Source organism: Chiloscyllium punctatum, chromosome 16 (genome assembly GCF_047496795.1).
Source record: "Chiloscyllium punctatum isolate Juve2018m chromosome 16, sChiPun1.3, whole genome shotgun sequence".
In the NCBI taxonomy this organism is placed as follows: Eukaryota; Metazoa; Chordata; class Chondrichthyes; order Orectolobiformes; family Hemiscylliidae; genus Chiloscyllium; species Chiloscyllium punctatum.
This window is the reverse complement of record NC_092754.1, coordinates 28,917,100-28,931,764: the sequence shown is the minus strand read 5'-3', so window position 1 is coordinate 28,931,764 and position 14,665 is coordinate 28,917,100. Positions and strand designations below refer to the sequence as shown.

General features: G+C 47.1%; 1 protein-coding gene across 5 annotated transcripts in view; it reads left to right on the top strand.

Moving 5' to 3' along the window:
• Positions 1-14,665, top strand: part of LOC140487121 (kazrin-like) — a 339,165-nt gene that overhangs the window by 267,951 nt on the left and 56,549 nt on the right. For all 5 annotated transcript variants that reach the window (XM_072586643.1, XM_072586642.1, XM_072586646.1 and 2 more), the window contains 4 exons: positions 4,541-4,659; positions 5,265-5,496; positions 9,725-9,826; positions 11,100-11,266. In XM_072586643.1, coding sequence (XP_072442744.1) covers positions 4,541-4,659; positions 5,265-5,496; positions 9,725-9,826; positions 11,100-11,266 — 620 coding nt within the window. The remainder of the gene's footprint in view (positions 1-4,540; positions 4,660-5,264; positions 5,497-9,724; positions 9,827-11,099; positions 11,267-14,665) is intronic.

Below are 14,665 nucleotides of genomic sequence, written 5' to 3'. Positions count from 1 at the left end.
ACCAACTAACAAAGGCATTGAAATAGTCTGGGTTGTATTTAACTGCAAACATCTCCTTCTGTTCAGTCTTTCTCCTCCCCGTATCTCCAGTCTGTTGTTTTGAAGAATGGTTGGACTGTTTTCTGCTCTAAAACCTTAATGGTACTGAATTGCCATTCCCCCACCCCCCAGACCAACTCTCTCTCTCCCTCCCACCAACAACAAGTGATTAATTCTCAAACACAATGCAGCCTAATTGCTACAGGTTTTACAATTCACAATAGATTCTCTGGCAGCCTGCGTCCTTCCGGCAACTCCAGGCATTCCCAGTAATTGTACTCACTGCAGCTAAACAGTCAGTGCACAGCACCCACAGGTTTTGGTGTGAGGTTGATGCTGGAATAACTTGCCCTCTTTGATTTTTACTCACCAAAAGCTGTTAGATTAGATCCCCTACAGTGTGGAAACAGGCCCTTCAGCCTAACAAGTCCGCATTGACCCTCCAAAGAGTAACCCACCCAGACCCATTTCCCTCTGACTAATGCACCTAACACTATGGGCAATTTAGCATGGCCAATTCACCTAACCTGCACATCTTTGGACTGTGGGAGGAAACTGGAGCACCCGGAGAAAACCCACGCAGACACGGGGAGAATGTGCAAACTCCACACAGACAGACGCCCAAGGCTGGAGTCGAACCTGGGTCCCTGATGCCGTGAGGCAGCAATGCTAACCACTGAGCCACTGCGCCATCCTCCACTGAGCCACCGCACCGCCCTCCTTCTCCCTCCCACTCCCAGATCCCACTCCTTCTCACTGCACTGACCGGTGCTGTCTCTCACCCCCTCACTCAAAGAGTCCTGTGTTTCAAGCATCAGCCTCACTTTGCGCAGCCCGGTTCCAGAGTGTATGCTGAACGGGTTCAGAGTTACATGGAAACCCTGCTCAGCTCGGGATTAAACAGCCAAGGGCAGTATCTCAAAGGCTCTCTCTGTGTCAATGAAAAGCTGTTCTTAGTCATTGATGGAACAGGGACAAGGACAAATTTAAGGTTTGGGAATAACAGATATGGGGGGAGGGGGCATGCGGTGAGTGAGGAAGAACATGTTTAAACAATGAACAATAAACACCAAGAACTCCCTGTGCAACAAGACTGGTTCACACAGGCAATCAATCATTGGAACAGGAAATTGGGTGCAAATTTGGAAAACATAAACTTGTGGGGTTGGAGCAGGGGATTGAATTGTTCCACAAGGAGCCAGTAGGGCGATGATGGGTCGATGGCTTGCTTCTGTACCATTAGACTCAGTGCATTCACTTGGGTAAATTACCAGAAATCTGACAGAACCCATAGCTCAGGCAGAATCAGTGCCTTTAGGAGAGAGAGAGAGAGAGCAAGGAAACTGTGGGACCTGCCCCTGAAAGGGACAGCTGGGGTGCTTTGTATTGATCATAAGGTCAGTTCGGACTTTAGTGAGACAGGCAGTTTCTTAAACAGTTTGAATTGTTGTGCTATATATTGAGTCTACAGTCAGTGCACAATCACAGCTTCTGATTGTGGGAAACAGGGTCAGAATAAACAGCACAAGAGCCACCTGGTGGGCAGTGTGTGTCACTTCAGCTGCACCATTGCAATCCTGGGCAAATGATCCAAACTCTTTCCCTTCTCATAGCCATGTCCATATGGACTGTGCAAACAAACTCAAATTGACCAGGATCGTCCTTCAATCAGCATATGATCCTCATCACCCTGCTCACATGCAGAGTGCACTACCACTGTGTCATAGACTCATAGAGATATACAGCATGGAAACAGACCCTCCGGTCCAACCCGTCCATGCCGACCAGATATCCCAACCCAATCCAGTCCCACCTGCCAGCACTTAGCCCATATCCCTCCAAACCCTTCCTATTCATATACCCATCCAGATGCCTCTTAAATGTTGTAATCATACCAGCCTCCACCACTTCCTCTGGCAGCTCACTCCATACACGTACCACCCTCTGCGTGAAAAAGTTTCCCCCAGGTCTCTTTTAAATCTTTACCCTCGCACCCTAAAGTTATGCCGTCTAGTTCTGGACTCCCTCACCCCAGGGAAAAAACTTTGTCTATTTATTCTATCCATGCCCCTCATAATTTTGTAAACCTCTATAAGGTCACACCTCAGCCTCCGCACTGCAGGGAAAACAGTTCCAGCCTGTTCAGCCTCTCCCTATAGCTCAAATTCTCCAACCCAGGCGACTTCCTAGTAAATCTTTTTTGAACCCTTTCAAGTTTCACAACATCTTTCCGATAGGAAGGAGATCAGAATTGCACGCAATATTCCAACAGAGGCCTAACCAATGTCCTGTACAGCCGCAACATGACCTCCCAACTCCTGTACTCAATACTCTGACAAATAAAGGAAAGCATATCAAATACCTTCTTCACTATCCTATCGACCTGCGACTCCACTTTCAAGGAGCTATGAACCTGCACTCCAAGGTCTCTTTGTTCAGCAACACTCCCTAGGACCTTACCATTAAGTGTATAAATCCTGCTAAGATTTGCTCTCCCAAAATGCAGCACCTCACATTTATCTGAATTAAACTCCATCTGCCACTTCTCAGCCCATTGGCCCATCTGGTCCAGATCCTGTTGTAACCTGAGGTAACCCTCTTTGCTGTCCACTACACCTCCAATTTTGGTGTCATCTGCAAACTTACTAACTGTACCTCTTATGCTCACATCCAAATCATTTATGTAAATGACAAAAAGTAGAGGACCCAGCACCGATCCTTGTGGCACTCCACTGGTCATAGGCCTCCAGTCTGAAAAGCAACCCTCCAGCACCACCATCCTCTGTCTTCTACCTTTGAGCCAGTTCTGTATCCAAATGGCTAGTTCTCACTGTATTCCATGAGATCTAACCTTGTTAATCAGTCTCCCATGGGGAACCTTGTCGAACGCCTTACTGAAGTCCATATAGATCACATCTACTGCTCTGCCCTCATAAATCCTCTTTGTTACTTCTTCAAAAAACTCAATCAAGATTGTGAGACATGATTTCCCACGCACAAAGCCATGTTGACTATCCCTAATCAGTCCTTGCCTTTCCAAACACACATACATCCTATCCCTCAGGATTCCCTCCAACAACTTGCCCACCACCGAGGTCAGGCTCACCAGTCTATTGTTCCCTGGCTTGCTTTACTGCCCTTCTTAAACAGTGGCACCACGTTAGCCAGCCACCAGTCTTCCAGCACCTCACCTGTGACTATCGATGGTACAAATATCTCAGCAAGAGGCCCAGCAATCACTTCTCTGGCTTCCCACAGAGTTCTCGGGTACACCTGATCAGGTCCTGGGGGATTTATCTACCTTTAACCGTTTCAAGACATCCAGCACTTCCTCCTCTGTAATCTGGACATTTTGCAAATAGTTTTACGTTTAGTGTACATTAAGTAAAGCATCTCCCCCTATACTTCAACGCTGAGACCACGGGATAGATGGACGCACACTGAGTCCATTGGCTAATATCAATTGATAGATAATGAAGAAAGCACATTACTTACTCTGAGGTGGAGAGCTTCCACCACTTCCTCTGGCAGCTCATTCCATACACGTACCACCCTCTGCATGAAAAAGTTGCCCTTTAGGTCCCTTTTATATCTTTACCCTCTCACCCTAAACCTATGCCCTCTAGTCCTGGACTCCCCCAGCCCAGGGAAAAGACCTTGGCTATTCACCCTCATGATTTTATAAACCTCTATAACGTCAGCCCTCAGCCTCCAATACTCCAGGGAAAATAGTCAAAAAGTGTGGCGCAGGAAAAGCACAGCCAGTCAGGCAACATCGGAGGAGCAGGAGAGTCAACGGTTCAAGCATCAGGCCTCTCCTGATGAAGAGCTTATGCTCAAAACATCGATTCTCCTGCTCCTCAGATGCTGCCTGCCTGGTTGTGCTTTTCCAGCACCACATTGTTTGACTCTGATCTCCAGCATCTGCAGTGCTCACTTTCTCCTTCCAGGGAAAACAGCCCCAGCCTGTTCAGCCTCTCCCTATAGCTCAAACCCTCCAACTCTGGCAACATCCTTGTCAATCTATTCTGAACCCTTTCAAGTTTCACAACATCCTTTCTATACCTGAACTATTGATAACAATAGACCTCATGATCTAGTGCAGAGCTCAGTCTTAGATTTACTGCATAACCCATCCAATATCTACTGCAGACCCAAGTCTGTGATCTAATTCAAAACCCAATTTGTGATTTACTGCAGAACCCAGTCCATGATCTACTGCAGAACCCAGTCCATGATCTACTGCAGAACCCAGTCCATGATCTACTGCAGAACCCAGTCCATGATCTACTGCAGAACCCAGTCCATGATTTACTGCAGAACCCAGTCCATGATCTACTGCAGAACCCAGTCCATGATCTACTGCAGAACCCAGTCCATGATCTAGAGCAGACCCTGGTCCATGATTGACAGTAGCCCTGCAGTAGAGCAGTCCATATATACTCCCCTGTGATCAGCAGGGCACTGTATCTGTTCTAACTTTCCCTCCTTCCTCTGGCAGGTCTTGCTGAGCCTGAATGACGATGATTTGGAGTTGGGCCTGGGAGTGAACAGCTCAATGCATCGGCGGAAACTGCGGCTGGCGATTGAGGATTATCGGGAAGCTGAGAATGGGAAGGGGTGAGCAGAGACCTTCAGGTTAGACCTCAGCCTTTCCCAGGAAGCTGGTCATTTCCTGACATTGGATTCCTAGGGTCCTGGTAAATACAGCGGAAACTAGTTGGACTGATTGTTGCTCCTTCACGTAGCACAAAGACTGGTTAACATAAACAAACATGGTTCAAGTAGATAACGTAAATCCTGAGTATTACCTGAAGCTAAGACAAACCACTAAAGTTCAGAAAGAAAACAATGAAAAGTAAATTTACATCAGATACAAAACGGAACTCAAAGGTCACGAGACCACCTCACCTACATCACTCATGGTCATAGTCTTGACAAAAATGGCGCAAAGTTCTCTAAAGGGACGATACAAACCCCAGCACCAACACCCACTGGACATGTGCAGTGTGTTTCAGGGGCACAGTTCCTGATGACTTTTGACCTGTATTTGCCGATGAAGGCAGCCAATCAGAAGGCTATTCATGCCTCACTGGACATCTTTGCCCTGAAAACATTTGAACCTTGACCCATTCAAAGTCAATGTGGATCTAACTTCTGTTTCTGACAGTTGAGTGCCACAAGGCTGACAGCACTTTTCTCTGCCCTGGTTGTTATCTCTGCAGGTTGTCCAGAGCCTCCGAACTGGACCACCACTGGGTTGCTAAGGCTTGGCTGAATGATGTGGGCCTCCTGCAGTATTCCCAGGCTTTCCACAACCACCTTGTTGATGGCCGAGTCCTGAACTCTCTCACAAAGCGCGATCTGGAGAAGTACTTGAATGTGTCGAAGAAATTTCACCAGATCAGTCTCCTGCTCGCCATTGAGCTGTTCCGACAGTGGGATTTCGACAGAGAGGTGAAGTGTATGTGCCTGTGTGTGTGTGTGTGTGTGTGTGTGTGTGTATGTATGTATGTGTCTGTGTGGGTGTGCCTGTGTGTATGGGTGTGTTTGTGTAGGTATGTATGTGGGTGTGTCTGTGGGTGTGTCTGTGTGTGGGTGTATCTGTGTGTGTAGGTGTGCCTGTGTGAGTGTGTGTGTGTGTATGTGTATGTGTAGGTATGTGTGTGGGTGTGCCTGTGTGTGTGTGTGTGTGTGTGTGTGTATGTGTGGGTGTGCCTGTGTGTATGGGTGTGTTTGTGTAGGTATGTATGTGGGTGTGTCTGTGGGTGTGTCTGTCTGGGTGTATCTGTGTGTGTAGGTGTGCCTGTGTGAGTGTGTGTATGTGTGTAGGTATGTGTGTGGGTGTGTCTGTGGGTGTGTCTATGTGTGGGTGTGTCTGTGTGTGTAGGTGTGCCTGTGTGAGTGTGTGTGTGTGTGAATGTGTGTGTGTGGATGTGTCTGTGTCTGTGTGGGTGTGCCTGAGTGTGTGGGTGTATTTGTGTAGGTATGTGTGTGGGTGTATCTGTGTGTGTGTGTGTGTGTAGGTGTGCCTGTGTGAGTGTGTGTGTGAAATCACATGTGCCTGCATATGTGTGTGAGAGTGTGAACCCATGTGGGTGTACGTCAGTGTGTGTCAATGTGTGAGTTATATCTGTGTGTGAAAACGTGCTCATGCCTCAGTGTGCACTTTATGATGTGCCTGTGTGTGTGTGAGCCCGTGTGTGTGTGAGCCCATGTGTGTGTGTGTGAGCCCGTGTGTGTGTGTGTCTCTGTGTGTGTGAGCCCATGTGTGTGTGTCTGTGTGCGTGTGAGCCCGTGTGTGTGTCTGTGTGTGTGAGCCCGTGTGTGTGTGTGTCTCTGTGTGTGAGCCCATGTGTGTTTGTGTCTCTGTGTGTGAGCCCATGTGTGTGTGTGTGTGTCTCTGTGTGTGAGCCCATGTATGTGTGTCTCTGTGTGTGAGCCCATGTGTGTGTGAGCCCATGTGTGTGTGTGTCTCTGTGTGTGAGCCCATGTGGGTTTGTGTCTCTGTGTGTGAGCCCATGTGTGTGTGTGTCTCTGTGTGTGAGCCCATGTGTGTGTGAGCCCATGTGTGTGTGTGTCTCTGTGTGTGAGCCCATGTGTGTGTGTCTCTGCGTGTGTGTGAGCCCATGTGTGTGTGTGTCTCTGTGTGTGAGCCCATGTGTGTGTGTGTCTCTGTGTGTGAGCCCATGTGTGTGTGTCTCTGCGTGTGTGTGAGCCCATGTGTGTGTGTGTCTCTGTGTGTGAGCCCGTGTGTGTGTCTCTGTGTGAATGTGAGCCCATGTGTGTGTGTGTCTCTGTGTGTGAGCCCATGTGTGTGTGTCTCTGTGTGAGTGTGAGCCCATGTGTGTGTGTGTCTGTGTGTGTGTGAGCCCATGTGTGTGTGTGTCTCTGTGTGTGAGCCCATGTGTGTGTGTCTCTGTGTGAGTGTGAGCCCATGTGTGTGTGTGTCTCTGTGTGTGAGCCCATGTGTGTGTGTCTCTGTGTGAGTGTGAGCCCATGTGTGTGTGTGTGTCTCTGTGTGTGTCTGTGTGTGTGTTTCTGTGTGTTTGCGAGTACATACCCGTGTCTGTAAATGAGAACATCTGCAGAACGTTGTAAACTATTGTTGTAAGTATATTGAAATATACCTAGAGATGTGAGACCCTGATCTCAAATACTGTGCCAGAAAGGGCAGTGGCAGAAGGTATATTCATAATATTGAAAAAGGTACCTGATCAGTATTTGAAGAGACACGTTCTGCACGATAATTGGATCACTGTTTGGAAGAATCTGCTCAGATACAGTACATTGGCTGTGCTGCTTCTGTTCCTCACTCCCTTGTCCACCAGCTTCTCCACTTTACTGCAGACTGTCCTGGTCTCTCAATCCAACCCGAGGCAGGGGAGGGAGAGAGATTGGAGTGTCACTGCTGCTACCTTGCTGGGAATTGAGGCTCAGACACTATCTCCAAGGAAAGGCCAGCATCAGACACTCTCTCTGACTCCTGTGCCAGACTGAAGTGTTTTGACTGAAGCCGAAAGTATTGTCAATGTAGACATGCAAACCTCATGGCTGTTATAAACCCTTCAGCTCCTCCGTCACATCATACAATAGCAGGCAAGGTCACCCCTGATAAATCCCTAATAATTGGCATACAGCTTCTGTGCAAACTCCAAACATTGTAATTATGTCATTGTTCGGCCGACAATGTCCTCTCCCGGACGATGGAGTGCAGTGGAGCAGATTGCTGTGTTGTGAGGGTTAGCCAGTGAGTCACTCCAGTTAGATGCTGGGGTAGCTGGGGGAGTTAACAGGGTTTGCGGAGTTTGAATTGCCAAACTTAAGTTGAGGAGGAAACTCGCTTTTATTTAATCTTCGCTTGACTCGAGTTTTACGAGTTTGAGATTGCAGAGTGAACCTCCGCTCAGCAAAGTGATGGTGTTTTTTCTCTCTGTGATGAAATGCGCGATGACAGCTCCCAGAGAGACACAGAAACACACAAAGCGTCAGACGGACCATAACCGTAGAGAGTTGACAGGACTCAGCTTTGACGGTCTCAGTTGCAGCTTTGTAAGATTTTGGTTAGGCCACCCTTAGAGTATTGCATTCAATCCTGCTCACCAGCTTACAGGAAGGATGTGGGGGCTCTGGAGAGGGTGCAGTAAAGCTTTACCAGGATGCTGATCTGAGGAAGGGTCACCGGGCCTGAAACATTCACTTTGATTTCTCTGCACAGATGCTGCCAGAACTGCTGAGCTTTTCCAGCACTTTCTGCTTTTGTTACCAGGATGCTGCCTGGATTAGAGCGTATGAGCTATAAGGGGAGACTGGAAAAACTCGGATTGTTTTGTCTGGAGTGGCGGAGGCTGAGGGGAAACTTGATAGAAGTCTATAAAATTATGAGATGCATCGATAGTCCCCGAGTCATGCTGTGAACATCACACAGATTTTCCTAGCCTTTATGAGGGACAGACAGAGTTTGGTTGTTTCACAAGGTGACCCGTTTCTTAAGGACTTGTTTGATATCAATATTGAAGATCGTCAGGGAAGAGGAATAAGGTTATCGACGGGGTACAGTTCCTCACTGGTTTTTGTCAGTGGGAGAACTGCCCATGTTCCAGCCAGTGCCAAGGTCAAACACACTCTGGTGTCCGACCTGCAGTGATAGCAAATCGGGATGGAACATTCCAGAGAACTGGATGAGAAGGCACGAGTTAATACTTGTTCTCAACTTGCTGGCATCGCCTCTCCCCCCAGAATGTTAACTTTTTAAAAATTCATTCATGGGATGAGGTCATCACTGGCCCAGCCAGCATTTGTTGCCCAAGAAGGCAGTCAAAACCCAACCACATTGCTGTGGGTCTGGAGTCACATGTAGGGCCAGACCAGGTAAAGATGGTAATTTCCCTCCCTAAAGGACATTAATGAACCAGATGGGGGTTTTCCTGACAATCAGCAATGGCAATACCAGACTTCTTTTTTAAATTGCATTCAAACTCCACCATCTGCTGCAACAGAACCTGGCCTGGGGTCTCTGGATTAACAGTCCAGAGATAATACCACTAGGCCATCACCTCCTGTAGCTGCTGGGTCAGCATTTCCTGCTCCCTATTTCTGTCTCCATCGACAAGATTGAAATGCCAGTGTAGGAGAAGGCCATTCAGCCCCTCCATCCTCTTCCACCATTCAATTAAATCACACCATATTGCAAATGCTGGGGGCATTCGACATGTCTAACAGCTCCTGTAGAGAGAGAAAGACAGAGTTAATGTTTCAAGTCATCTTCAGAAGTTCCTCAGTTCTGAAGAAGAGTCACACCTGATTTGAAACATTAAACGAATTGGATCATGATTTACTTCCTAACTCACTGTGTCCAACTTGGTATCTCTTAGCATCCTACCCAAACATAAGTCAATCAACTTCAGTCTTGAAATTTTCCTTTGACCCATGCAGCCCTTCATCGTGTTTTGAAGAAGATTTCCAGATTTCCACATCCTTAGTGTGAAGGAATGATTCCCAGTCTCACCCCGAAATGGCCTGGCGTTAACTCCTCGGTTAAAATGTTCACCCAACAAAGCAAATAGGTTTTCTCCAAGAAACCACTGGGATCAGATGAAACACTTGAATGAGATTGCCATCGTGTTGGTGGGCGGAGAATTTGGTTACTCGGTGTCTGAAGGTGATCAATTCCTCTCGTTTGCAGATTTTACATGAAAGAAGGGCCTGGTGTGAAAATCACAACGTGGATCCTCTGGTGTGGACCAACCAGCGGGTCATTAAATGGGTGAGGGAGATCGATCTGAAGGTGGGTGATCCCAGATGTTGCAGCAGAATATGTCTTCGTGTCGTGTGATCTCCACTGTTATATGCTACACAGGCCTCAGCCAGGGTAAAGACTCACGATAAGGGAATAGTGATAGGGAAAGTGCTGGTCTACTATAGAAAGGATGTTATTAAACTAGAAAGAATACAGAAGGGGTTTACTAGGATGCTACCTGGGCTGTAGATGGCATGGTGGCTCAGTGGTTAGCATTGCTGTCTGTGTGGAGTTTGCACATTCTCCCTGTGTCTGTGTGGGATTCCTCTGGGTGCTCTGGTTTCCCTGTCGAGCCCACATTCAATCTGCAGCATTTTCATTTCTCATTAAAAGGTTTGGATGGCTTTGATTGAAGGAGCAACATTGGCCAGGGGCATGAGGAGAATCCCTGCTCCGGGAGTGCTGGGAGAATGTCCACATCTCCGGAAACAAGCACGCGAGGCCTTGGCTCTTTGAATGATGACATTCCTGACAGTGCAGTGTCACAAATCTCACTGGCTGGAGAAAGCTCAAACCTTCCAAATAAAACCGACAAGGTGTGGGGAAAATGCAGAGATGCACCCTTCCTCGTTTTTACTGGCTGCCTGACTACGGCTGCCCTTTGAGAGGTGGTGTGGCTGGAATCTCAATCGGAAAGCTATTCAGGAACCTTAAATCCTTCCTTCCAGTCTGTCTTTCTTCAGGAAACCAGAGGCCTCCTCCAGCAGCCTGTCTGAGCCTTGTATCACCATGGTGATAGGATGTAGGCAGGAACTGAGATGTAGGCCTCATGCTTTCCTGATCTGTGGTCAGTTGCCTCTGACAGGATTAAAAATGAGAGGCAGTGGTTGTAAATTGGACTGGTGATTTACTAACCCCCAGTTTACATCATCATGCAGTGACCATTACCCCCACCCAGTGTTAGCTGTGGAGGTTGGGGAGAGTGGGACCACCAATTCGGTTTTGTTGATGATAGGCCAGTTATTACATATGCAGCCACCTGGCATTCACATAGTGTGGTTTTGGATTAACTCTTTTGTACCGCATGCTCCCCTATGATGCTGCTCACACTGAACAAGAATGTCGCCAAAAAACTCAACAACTCTCTATCCAGGTTAACATTTGATGAACGTGTAGCCTTTAGAACATTGAGCAGGTGCGTTCTTTAAATGAAATGGAGTGCCCTCCCTTCTGCTTTACATATTTCTTATTGTTGTCCATAACTTGGTCAAGACTCCTTTCACTGAACAGGACCCTGGGCCTTGTTTTCTGTCCTGAACAGGAATACGCAGACAACCTCCTCAACAGTGGAGTCCATGGTGCAGTGCTTGTCCTTGAACCCACCTTTAACGCGGAAGCCATGGCAACAGCACTAGGTATTCCCAGCAACAAGCACATCATCAGGCGCCACCTCTTTGAAGAGCTCAGCTTGATCGTCAATCCAGCCAGGTAGGAGATGGCACCGTTGAGCGGTAGAAGGGTCCGGGATATGGTCAGGTTAAAACTGTGGGTAGCAGTCAACTGCCTCATCAAGTGTCTCTCTGTAATGTGGAAATGCTGTCTGGCAGACGGTAATAACGTGGAGAGGTGCACAATGCCACGCTGCCAACCGTGAGAAATGGAACCTTTACAGTTACAGTTCAGTGCCTGGTCAATTGTGACTTCCTTCTTGTTTAAGTGTTTTATTTTCTGCTTATCCTGTGGCACTGGCAAACCCAGTGTCTGTTGTCAGTCGTGATTTGCCATTGAACTGAGTGACTACAAAGCCGTTTCGGGGCCACTTAAAAGTCAAGTCACATTGCTGTGGAGGTCTGGAGTTACATGCCTCATTACTGACGAAGGGCTCTTGCCCAAAACATCAACCCTCCCGCTCCTCGGATGCAGCCTGACCGGCTGTGCTTTTCCAGCACCACACACTCGGCTCTGACCTCCAGTATCTGCAGGCCTCACGTTGTAATGATCTATGTTCTATATATGTTCTATGTAAGTCAGGCCAAGGTAACAATGACAGGTTCCCTTCCTTAAATCAGATGGGTTTTTAACAACAACTTGCTTTATTCTCACCACTAGATGGGTTTCTAATTCCAGACTGATTCCTTGAATACAAATAGATAGTATTTGAACTCCTGCACAGAGTTTTAGCCTGAATTGCTGGATTACTATTCCAATGACGACACCGCTGCATCACCTCCCTGCTGTGTTGAAGCTCAATACCCTCCTCAATATAATCCATGTTTCTCATCTACCAATCATAGAGAAAGAGACTTTTCACAATATCTGGATGATTCAAAGCACCTTTACAGCCAATGGCCTGCTTTTGAAGTGTATTCCTTGTTGTGATGTAGGAAATGCAGTCAATAGGTCTTACACAGCAAGCTCCCACAAACAGCCGCACCACCATGACGATATTATCCCCATTCGCGATGCTGATTGAGGAATAAAACTTGGCCAGAAAACCGGGAGAACTCTCCATTCCTTCTTCAAAATAGTGCAGTGAGGTCTGCTACATCTAAACACATCCAGATCTGAAACAGCCCAGGTTCAAATGCAACAAAGATCTGGATAATATCCAGCTGACAAGTGGCATGTAATATTCACACCATGCAAATGCCAGGCCATGGCCATCTAACAATCTAGAAAGTGTGAAATAAGGCATTCAGGATCCTGGCCTTGGTAAATCAGTGTGCCTCCTGCCGATACAGGTGACTAGGTAGTTAGTGCTGTTGACATCATCACTGTGTGCTCACTCTGTATTGGAACCCGAAGTGAATTAATGCAGCTGTTGTGACTGCCTCTCTCCCATGCCCTGTTCTGTGCCTTCGCTCTTCATCATTCTGCTTGCTGCTCTCTTCTCTTTTTGATGGAAATGTGTGTATAAAGTAACAGCCTGGTCCTTGCAGCTAAACCCGGTGAATTCTAGCCCTTTGACACCTCCTTAAAGAGGGGAGGGTGTTGGTGCATTATTCACCTCAGTGTCTTTAGCAGTGCTGGGTAATTCTGGACACTCTCAAGTCCCATTCCCAGGCCAGCAATGTCTCTTTTTTTTATTTGTTCAGGTGATGTGAGTATCATTGGCTCAGCCAACGATTATTGCTCATTTCTGATTGTCCTTGATCTGAATACTCCCTCCAAGGGCAGTTAAAGCAACATTACTGGGGCCAGCATAGGTCAGACTAGATCGAAACATCTAGTTTCCTAAAGGACATTGGTGAACCAGATGGAGTTTTACAACAACTGATAGTGCCATTAGGATAACTTTTTATTGAATTCACATTGGACAATACGCCATGTTGGGATTCAAAACCCGTATCACCAGAACATTAGCCTGGTGTTCTTGATTACTAGTGCTTTTATCACAACACCACCATCTCCCCATACATTTAAAATCCACATCCTTGTGTTCTAACCTCTCTATGGTCTCATCTCTACCTCTGATAGTCATTCCAGTCAGCCTCGTAACCTTCCATACATCTGCATTCCTCCGATTCTGATCCCTTGCACATTCCCGTCTCTCCTGCATTGATGGTTCTTCCTTCAACCTCCCAGGCTTTGAGCTCTGGAATTCCCTCCTTAGACCATTCCTCCTCTCCGTTCTTTTAAGATTCTCCTTAAGGTCTGCCACAATGATCCAGTCTTCAATCACCACTCCTAAGAGTCTCAAATTTTGTTTGACAGCCTTCCCCTGAAGCCAGTGGAATATTCCTGTGAATTAAGTGCACTGTACTAATACAAGTTGTTATTGGATATTGAATAGTGATTTGTGTTCAATAGATAGACCAAGGAATATCCCTCAGGCATCATAGCAGTGCCAAGCAGTCTCCGCTGAAGTAAAGATGGGGTTGGATGTCAATTTACAAAGAACAAAGAAAATTACAGCACAGGAACAGGCCCTTCAGCCCTCCAAGCCTGCACCGATCCAGATCCTCTATCTAAACCTGGCGCCTATTTTCTAAGGATCTGTATCCCTCTGCTCCCTGCCCATTTTTGTATCTGTGTAGATCCATCTTAAATGACGCTATCATGCCCGCCTCTACCATCTCTGCTGGCAATGCGTTCCAGGCACCCACCACCCTCTGCATGAAGAACTTTTCATGCATAACTCCCTTAACCTTTTCTCCTTTCACCCTCAACTCGTGACCCCTAGTAATTGAGTCCACCACTCTGGGAAAAAAGTTCTTGCTATTCACGCTGTCTATATCTCTCATGATTTGTAAACCTCAATCAGATCTCCCCTTCAACCTCTGTGTTTCTAATGAAAATAATCCTAATCTACTCAACCTCTCTTCATAGCTAGCGCCCTCCATACCAGGCAACATCCTAGTGAACCTCCTCTGCACCATCTCCAAACAATCCACATCCTTTTGGTAATGTGGTGACCAGAACTGTCTGCGGTATTCCAAGTGTAGCTGGACCCAAGGTCCCATAAGAACCATAGCATGACTTGCCAACTCTTGTACACTATACCCCGTCTGATGAAGGAAAGCATGCTGTATGCCTTCTTGACCACTCTATCGACCTGCGTTGCTACCTTCAGGGAACAATGAACCTGAACACCCAGGTCTCTCTGTACATCAATGTTCCCCAGGACTTTTAAGCTGAACCAATGCTGCCTGGACTGCTCTGTATTTGTCCTCCTTAAAGCAGTGTCCAAACATTTAGTGCTAATTGATATGGAATTGTGGACAATTCTGTACCAGGAGGCTTTAGAGAACTTATTTTGGGGCCTGGGAAATTTGAGTCTCGAATCTGTCATACGGTTGAGAGTGCTTGGATATCAATGGCACATTCACTAATATTTAGGCCTCTTGGTACTGAGTACAGGGATCATTGAAACTCAGGGTCAACTCT